General features: G+C 28.1%; 1 protein-coding gene across 1 annotated transcript in view; it reads right to left on the bottom strand.

Annotated features, from left to right (window-relative positions):
- Positions 1-6,614, bottom strand: part of LOC108693615 (tyrosine aminotransferase) — an 18,867-nt gene extending 12,253 nt beyond the window's left edge. The window contains exon 1 of the mRNA XM_018202648.1: positions 6,275-6,614. Coding sequence (XP_018058137.1) covers positions 6,275-6,416 — 142 coding nt within the window. The 5' untranslated portion in view covers positions 6,417-6,614. The remainder of the gene's footprint in view (positions 1-6,274) is intronic.
- Between the last annotated feature and the right edge of the window lie 4,130 nt (positions 6,615-10,744).

Raw genomic sequence — 10,744 nt, 5'->3', positions numbered from 1 at the left:
ATATATATATATATGCATCTCTTTTGGGTAAAGAAATTTTTTTATTAAGTCAAATTTTTTTATTTTACATAGCCCTTTTTATATAATTAATAATACTAATAAATATTTGTTGACAATTCGAAGAGTACTATTAATTAATATTATGGAATTGAAAACCTGTTTTAAAATATTTTTAGAAATCAAACATTGAAATTTTATCGATATACGAGATATATACTTAGCATATCCCAAAATTTGCGTACAAGTAATGCGATTTTGTGATTTTGTCTAAAAGAAAACTTTTTTCCGTGACAAAATTGTGTCCGAGTAGTAGGTTTGAAACGAAAACAATTTAAAGCTAACGAATGAACGATCTAAAGTTAGAATTTAGCATGAATTTATCAGAAGTGGCACAAATTCTGAAATATTTTGTTACATACATGTACTATATTTAGTATACTGTATCTTAATATGAAAAATTTTTTAAAAAGTTTTTCATTTCTATCAAAATTTTTTTAGAATTTTTGGATATTTTTATTTAAAAAAATTCAAGATATTCTTATACTAGTATCTTATTATTTTATTATACTCCTTATTTTTCCTTATTTTTCTACAGAAACAAAAAGTAATACTATATGAAAATTTTTATGTCACTGTCATTCTATTTTCGATGCTGTAATCTTCTTTGAATTGCATATGTATAAAACAAAAGAAAGCTCTTGAAAATGTGTACAGCCGCTGGCACATCCGGTTGGGATTTGTGTATCGAAATATATTTAGATTAGCGTGCTTGTATGTCAGTTCTATTCTATTCCACTATAAAATTTGTTGAGGACGTTTTTCCGATATATTCTGACACATCCGCATTCTGTGCTACTCGTGTTCTGCAAATGTTAAGGGGACTCACGCGTCACTACCATCGCCTTTTAACTTTTCATCGCTTTTTAAAACTCCTCTGGATAGTTAAAATTGCGTCCTAGGAGAGGTTTAAGAAACTTTCTGAAAAATTAAGAAAGTTAAAAAACTAAAAAGAACAAAAATGTGCGATTAATTCTCGCAGACAAACATTCTCGGTGCTTTAGTTGTGTATTCAATCAGACGGCGTATATCATAACCTTTTTCATCCCTGCTGTCAGTTTCCACAAACAAAGTTTCTGATTGAAGAGAACATGTCGCTCTCTTATTTTTCAAAAGTGATATAATTCCAAAAATTGAATTTCTTAGAGAAAGGAAAAATTATTGTTCAATTTGATAGAAAATTATTGCAGACATATCAAATAATATCATCAAAAAGAATATATCCTTTGAAACGCCTCCAGACGAATGTATACGAATGTTTCGTTGCACACATCAAATATTGGCCTACATTTAATATGCATAATTATGTATGTCATGTGTATAATATTTGCTAATATTGATACGTTGGTCATATCTAGAGACGTCTTGATATGATCAAATGTCATTATCATTTTGGCAATCTTTAAAAAAATCTTTTAGAATTGCGATGATTTTAATTATTTTTGATGAAATTAAATTGGAAATTTAATTTACTTTTGATGACTGACAGAATAATATTTATTTAACTCATTCACGTTATAATAATTCGTCACATAATAATTAATAAGAAAAATTACGTTTTTCGAGTATCAACTTTAAAATGAGAGAGCAATATTTTTACTTATTCGATTTAACATGCTTTCTTCATATTAAATATTATACCATTAAATAATATTTTTTTCTGAAAAGCGTGACTTAAAATCAAAATTTCAACAATATGTGAAATTTTTATTTGAATATTATGAAAGCTAACATTTAAAAAAATTATTAGTTATTTTCATGAAATGAAAAAAAGACGTAACCGAATATAAACGAAAAATTATATTTAATATTTGTTGTTATTTAGAATTATTTATTGAATTAATCTTCAGCATTATAAAAGCATTACTTTTTTTTCTATTGAATTTTTTTTCTTTGAAGATAAGTGGCGTAGAAATTTGATCGGGCCAAGCATATCGCGATTGTTCCACTGCCTCGAACTGTTATTCGGTAAACCTTTGAAAAAGTTATTCCCTCTAGAAATACACAGAAAGTCGGCAAACGAAATATTTTCTATCCTGCATCGCGTATATGCGTACCAATATTTTTTAGAATAAACTGCATGATAAGTTTTATTATTTCTGAATGAGAGAGATGAAAGGAAGCAAGTTAACCCGCATTTTTAATTGAATTATTAAAAAATTAACACGATGAAATGTATAATAAATATTAATACGAATATAGAAATTTATATCCTAAATTTAAGAATTCTATATTTTAGAGCATAAGCGAATATAACTATTGAAATATGATAATAGATTGTATTTATATAAACGATATAAATGAACAATAAAAATAAAATAACGTTTAAATATAAGCTTATTTTTTATGCATTATAATCTATAAAATAATTTACATTATAATAATTTATAATAAAAAGCCTCTTAGAGAGCCGACGCTAGATATTATTACGAATTATAATTTATTCTAAATAATATTACAATAAGTATAAATCAAATAACAAATGATACAGGGCTCTTAATTTTTTAAAAGACAATACAAAAAATATATATAGGGCACATAAGATTCAACATAATTAAGTATAAATGTAAGAATATGATATATAATATGATATATTAAATGTATTAAAAAAATTCTATAAATAACATATTGTAAAACACATTATATTACATGTCTCTTGAGTTGAGCCATCCTCAGATAATACAAAATTTACAACTTTAAAATTCCATCGTCAAAGAAAAATTGTGATGAAAGTTTTCCAATTTATATAATGATGAATGTCTCACAGAGATCATGAATTACTTGCAAGTGATTTACTGATTGTTCGGAATTTCATGATATTCTAATTAAAAAAACATATTTATTAACCAATAAATAAAAATAAACAATTGAATTAAAATCTGAATAAAATAAAAATCTTTTAAAATGTTATCTACTTTTAAATTATGTAAAAACCAAGCAAAAATATCACCTCAATAAAACACTTATCAACATGATCGCAATTATCATTTCTTAAGAAGAAATACTTCATCAAATTCATCACAAAATATAAGAGATAGTATTACCAGTCAAATAGTAATAATACAATGTAATACACAGTCACTATATTAAAACTTGATAATCTGTACAGATCGAATCTTTGCAGACTTAGTAATACAAAAATTAGAGAGAATGTCTTTGTTATCTTACAATAATTAGTTTCTTTTTTATTATCGTTATGTTGACGATTTAGTTTCTGTGCCTTCCTCTGAAATCAATTCTTTTTTTGAAAGTTTTAATTCGTTTTACTCACGTCTATAATTCACTTTAGAAGTAGACTCTGACTCACTAAATTTTCTTTATGTTACGATCATAGAAAGTCAAAGAAAAACATTTAATCTTCAATTCCAACTCAAATCAAAAACCGACTTTTTCGGGGAGTTTTTTAAATTAGTTTTTAAATTATCCTATCTCCCAAAAGAAGGGTATAATTTTTGATTTGGTACACAGAGCTTTATTGTTATCTGACTCTGAATTTTATCAAAAGAATCTTTCTTACATTGATTAATATACTAATAGAGAACGATTATCTCATTAAATTCATTTTTACACACTCAATTTTAGAGCATTCAGCATGGAAGAGCGGGAGCACGTGATTGTATGAACAATATTGATAAAACAAAGGATGTTACATCACAGGTTACTGTGCTCTTTGTACCATCGATAACAGAAAAATTCAAAAAATTTAATAGAGAAGATATTAAAGTTTCATATTATAGTTGTAATAAATTGAGTAAGTTCATTAAGGTACAAAAGGATTCTCATTTAAATTGGTCAAAGAACAATGTAATATACAAGATTATGTGCAAAGATTGTGTTGTATCATATGTCGGACAAACGGTTAAAAATCAGAATTACAGAACACCGAAATCATATTCGTTGGAATACATCTATCCGTTCTGTAATCACCGAACATAGATTGCAAACGACATATGATTTTGATTGGAATAACATACAAATATTAGATGAAGAGCCATGTTATAATAAATGCTTAATTTCTGAAATGTTAAATATTAAAAAGCAAAAAACAGTCTTGATCTCCAAACAGACACGGAGAACCTCCACAAAAACGTATACATCGATTATAAACAAAATTTGACATTGTTCTTATCTAGTTATTTTGTCAATCTATTAATTGCTTCTCAGTCAACCTTACTGTTAACATATCTTTCAAAAAAATTCTTTCTGGAAAATTCGATCTGTACAGATTATCAAGTTTTAATATAGTGACTGTGTATTACATTGTATTATTACTATCTGACTAGTAATATTACCTCTTATATTTTACACGATTTTATAATGAATTTGACGAAGTATTTCTTCTTAAGAAATAATAACTGCGATCACATTGATAAGTGTTTTATTGAGATGATATTTTTGCTTGGTTTTTACAGATTTAAAAGTAAATAATATTTTAAAAGATTTTTATTTTATTCAGATTTTAATTCAATTTTTTATTTTTATTTATTGGTTAGCAAATATGTTTTTTTAATTAGAATATCATGAAATTCCGAACAATCGGTAAATTGCTTGCAAATAATTCATTGAGGCATTCATCAATATCGCTATATATGATGAATTTTCTATGGAAATGACTTTTAAGGTTGTGAATTTTGTATTATCTGAGGATGGCTCAATCCAAGAGCCGAAACATGTAATGTAATATGTTCTACAATGTGTTATTTATAGAATTTTTTTTATACATTTAATATATCATATTATAGTTCTTATATTTATACTTAATTACATTGACTCTCATATAGCCTATACATCTTTGTATTGAACAATAAATACACTAATAATTATACAAATATGCTATATAAATATATTAATAATTCATATAGAGATATATAAAACTTTATTAAAATTTACTGTAAATGTGTGTGAAAATACATTAAATATAAATAAATGGGTTATTAATAACTGGCATTTATTTAACTTAGTAAAATAATTATATCTTGTAAACTTTTTTTAAAATGATACATAATTTATATCAAGTTTATAGTTTGATCGTAGATTGTAGCAGTATATCAATGCATTTTCATGATAAAAAAGATTTCAAATATTACGACACGTAATTAACTCTTGTTTAAAGGGAAAAAATTTCAGGAGGAGGAGGTGGATACCGATTCCAAATATTTATAAAAGATACTACAAAAATTTGATACGATGATAATAGACTAGTATATAGCAGTAAAAATGAATTTATGAAGTTATTCCAAAGATAACGCAGAAAAATTCTATAGATATTTCATGCGTTTTAAAAAAAAACAAATAAGTCGCATTGAACGCAGTTCGGTATTTTCAACCCAGTTCCTAGTTGAATCTCTAGAGTTGCTCAAAATGCGTTTTTTCATATTCTAGTATATTTTTCTCGCATGGGATATATTTAACCTTCCATTTTTCACCAATCCGTCAAACTTTTTTCACATCAAGCTCCGTAGATCATGCATATTGAGGATCTAACCGTACTCACAGGGAACAGCGAAAGTTTGCAATTTGTATGCGTTTACCCGCGTTTACCGACAAAGCCGGTATTCAAAGCCTTTATAGGTGACCCCCTATTTGCGTAACGTTTTTCACAAAGTGCCGTAAATAAAACGAATAAAATTAATAATTTTGTATTTTTCATCCTTATGCATTCAATCTTTTATACATTAATCTTCAATATATTTAAGCTATTTAATTATCACATCCATTCTCATCAGTGACACTAAACGCGAATTATAATTTTGCTTGAACGCGTCACGCTTTCATTAAAAAAAAATCCATGACGTATAATCCTCCCTTTTATTTTAAAGAAAAACGATCATCCTTACTCCGCGTAAAAAAAGAAAAACAACTGTTTAAACCACGGCTACGTTCGGGGGGGCGAACATCAGCGCTATTTATGTCACGCTATCCTTGTTTCTAGTAGACGAAGATAGAATAAATAGCGCTAATAGCATCTCCCTATATCATAATAAACTATTTTGTATATTTCTATGTTTAATCTTTTGTACACAGCGCAAAAGTAGTAATCCCAAGAATTCCAAAGAATCAATGATGAATTGTAAATATTATAATACAAGTAAGGTATCGCTAGAAAAATTCTTAAATATCAATTTAAGATCAAAAAAATTCTTCTCATACAAAACAAGTGTTTTTATAATTAGAGAGACTTATAATAAAATAATTCCTACACGTGGAATAAACTCACCAATAGATAATGCGATCACTTTCTTGTTAGGATTGGGCTCGACGACGATATTCTCTACGATCGATCTTATGGGATTGTGCGTTTTCCGAGCAATATCGGAGGCGCAAACGTTCCAATGTTTACGGAAGCTGGGCATCAACATCTTGTCGTTCGCAAAGAAGTACCTCTTAGAAACTTTATCTATTGATATTGCCGATAAATAATCAGTGGATGTATGTCTGGTAAATATTCAGCACGTGTGTCCCTAAGGAAACATGAATGTCTCAACTCTTAGGTATTGACGTTTACGATCAACAGTTCTCGTACAACTGATACACTATCGATCCGATCGACGATTCTCGTTTAGTTGGTTCTCTGTCACTGAGTCTCGATTGAAACAGCGCACTAATAAACGAAATGCTTAGCGGAGGCTGGAGGACAAATGAACCGGTCGGATTGGTCTGTTCGGCACCACACCTTCTTTTAACTAAATAGATTCTTATACGTAGGGAACGAATGCTTCGAGCAACTTCGACGTAGTTGTCATCTACACAGAAACAAACACTACTTCTCCGTTTCTCCTTCACTAGCCTCTCGTCTCCGTTGCATCTCCAGAGTTTAGAATGTAGAACCTTATCTTCACCGGGTTTATTTTGTTGCGTCTCTCTAATGTTTATGCAATTATAACTGGTAACTGTTTACTCCAAGTTACAGTCATGGAGATTATTCGAGTGCTGTTTTGGTACGACGATTATGACAACGACAACATCACGAACGTGCGTTTGCTCGTTAATTGAATCTAACGATTCCTCTCGCTTATCTAATGCACTTAGTAAATTTAAGGGAATAGGTAAATGCAAAAATGATAGCTGTCTACAAAAATTTGGATAGAAATGGTCGATCGAAGAAGTGCGCGCGCGCGCATAGATGCATAAAAATAAAATTCATCATTTTTTGATGTGTTATTTTGCTAATTTTTTTTGCAAATGTATCATATTATATGCTTCTTTTTTGACAATAAGGAAAAAATAAATTGAAATATTATTAGATTTATGTGTGTGGTATAATCATTTATCAGGTAATGTCCCGCGCTAAATGTACGCATAATGCATAACTGCATATATGTATTTACATATATGCGAGCCAATTACTTGCAAAATAATTGAATCTTGGAAACATGGTTAGATCGATTGAGTTCTTGTTAGGCTTAATCGAACGATAATGGGTTTGAATTACATAATAAAAGTGTTTTTATTCTTCCTATATATGTGCCCTATGAACGGAGATATGTAAAGTCCGAAATGGAAGTTTCCATCAAAAGATATGGTAGTATTTCACGCCAAGTACATGTGTATCGAGAGACTGCTCTCTGTTCTTATATGTAAGCCGGTCAGTTGCGAGTACCTGAGATTATCGGATCTCAGAAACGATGATTAGGCTGATCGAGTTCTTATCAGGCTTAATCAATAATTTAGATTTATATAACAAAGAGATTTTTATTTTTCTTCTATGTGTATCCTATATGCAAAGGTACTACGATGTAAAATTCGAATCTATAAATTTATTATTAAGAAACATTATCATTCTCGTCGACTTTTTGTACGATTGTTTTAGTATCACTAGGTTCAGACTCATAATAACATTTCGTAAAATGGACTTGAGAGCGAGGAAGTAAAAGAAATGGAGCGACTGTAATAATTCTGTTTCAATCTAAGCAATAATATTGTTTTTGTGTCACAAGCCAAGCGCCAAAAATATTTAACATAAAAAATTTGGTGTTGCAATCTTAACTCTATATTAATTATCTTTGTTCAGCAAACGAATGTTAGTACTCTCGTATAAACGTTGCACAGTGTTTGTATATGTATTACTATTTAGTGTATCGTTACTGCATAATTTTTTTTCAGATCACGTGATTCCAATTTCTCAGATCAGAAAATTATTGAAAGAAAAAAGAAATCAGTAATAAAATAAATGACAATAATAACATAGGATACTGGAAAAAAATCGAAGATAAAAATGAATTAATTCTTTACGTTCTAAATCTTTCTATTATTTTTATTTTCTTTCTATTATTTATCTGCATGTAGCCATATTTTTTTATTTGTTTATAATAAATAAAAATATAATAATATTTCTTAACACAAATATTTCTTTATTATATAAAAATTTAGTATTACGGAGTACTTTTTGATATTTTATTATCATATGTTGATTACATACCTATCACAACTTGTTTCAAAATTGATATTATCATTTCAAAAAATGAAATTATTAAATTTTTTTTTAATTTTTTTTGATAGATTGTTTATTCAAAACATAATATATTTAAAATTATGATATAAGTTACATGAAAATAATTGTTATATTACATTGAACTTCTTCTATTTTATTATAAACAAATTGATGTAAATCACTTCACTTCAAGATATTTTTGCTAGATTTAATGTGATGATGTTGATTACATATATTTTTGAGAACCAATGAAATTAATTGACGCAATAGTGCTTGCAAATGCCGTTATTGGACAATGTAAATTCAAATCGTAACAGTATAAATACATATATAGATTAAATAAAGCTTCAATATTATATTAAAGCGAACACGGAACGTTTGCTCTGATATTGATTGGAAATTTTGCATAAAGACGAGTGATAGTTCTTGTTAACACATATTGACGATATTATCATATATCTCGTGATAAATGTAAAAAATAATTAATATGAGAAAAATTGACGAACAGATTTTAATTAAAAAAACATATTGACATTTATGTTAGCGCAATATATAAGTAATAAAAAATAATAAAGTATGTTAAAAGAGAGTAAAGGCAAATATAAGAGTCGTGCATGTTAAAGTATTAATATATTAAGTAAAAATGTCACAAAATTATATTTAAAAAATTACATTATTTTGCAATAAAAAGTTTAACACATGTGTTTCAACTCACTTCTGAGTCATCCTTGGTGCATTTCGGAATTCAGGTATGCCGATAAATAAATAATGAATGGGTAGCTATAATCCTGCGTCCAGTAATAATAATTGAAAGAATCTCAAACGAAATAAAATTTTGTCGAGAATGTCACCACAGTAGTTGCACAACTGGGTAGAAAATATAATTCTGAAATGAATAAAATAACTGCAAATTTGCTGGAGGGATATAAAACAAGTAATGTAATTTCAAATTAATTAATATTTACGTTTTTACATATTTTTTTCCTAAAAATTCATATTTAAAAATTATTTTTACATAACAGACAATGGAAATATCAAATTTCCTAAAAATAAGACAATAATGTTATTAAAAAATTTTATTAAATAAAACATAGCGACATACTTATCGCATATAACAACAGCAAATTTCTTAATGTCACTTAACACAAAATAAACATTTTCCTCGTATATTTTATTTTCGTATTTGCTAGTTTTTACGTGTTGATCGCACATTACTTTGTTAATAAGCTGTTTATGGAATTAAAAATCAATCTGTATTTAAAAAAATATAGAAAAAACTCGCAATGTATATAAAAAAAATGAAAGTATTCTTTTGTCTACTTCTTTTTGTGTTTGCTCGAATAGATCTAATGAAAGACAAAATTAATTGGAAATTTATCGAGTTAAAGTGCGATGGAAACTTTTTTAGGAAGGCTTTCTTCCTTTCAAAATGAATCTCAGAAGGAATGCTGCGACGCCGGTTTCGTGATGTCAAACTTTGTCGAGCTGTCGGGACTGGGCTAAGATGGAATTTCACGTTTCGTGGCTCTATTTTACAAGATGCGGCATCTGTATCGAACCAAGGCTTCTCTCGTTGGAAGCTCGACTTGCTTGCTATGCTAAACACATTGGCCTCAGCAGGATTCCTTTACAACGAACGTTTCTCCTAGCTGCGCTCTTTGAGATTCTCTCGTAAACTTTCTTGCTACGACATCAATCGATACTGAGATATATCGGAATTTTCTTCGAGACGAGAATCTTGAGTAGAAAGTAACGTGATAGCAATAATATTTCTCAAACGTAACACAAAATATTACCATATTTGAAAAGGAGATTGTACGTAATATAAAAACATATAAAATGTAACAGCTGCACCAGATATCGCTTATGACTATAAGGATAAGAATTATATTGAATCTATTAGCGTTGGGTTTGAATTGAAATTCAAACATTGATTGCAACCAGTGATATAAATTGACATTTCTGTGATGTAATTTCACGGTTCAATTAAATAGATTATAATTCAATAAAACTTTGAGATTATAGTTTTGTACTCTGAATAAATTTTGTACAGCTCCTGAGTGCTCCCAATTATCATTTTGACAAATAATCGTACTAGCCACGCTCGAATCACAATTATAATATAAGCTACATGTAAAAGATAATTTGTAAAAGAGTAATTAAACATTTTTGGAATATTTATAATATTTTTGGTAATTCATAATTGACACTGGAACAATCAACGATTTTGCAAATAAACAAAATAGCAAAATAAAT

This window comes from Atta colombica, unplaced genomic scaffold (assembly GCF_001594045.1).
Source record: "Atta colombica isolate Treedump-2 unplaced genomic scaffold, Acol1.0 scaffold96, whole genome shotgun sequence".
NCBI lineage: Eukaryota > Metazoa > Arthropoda > Insecta > Hymenoptera > Formicidae > Atta > Atta colombica.
This window is presented reverse-complemented; position numbering and strand designations above follow the sequence as displayed.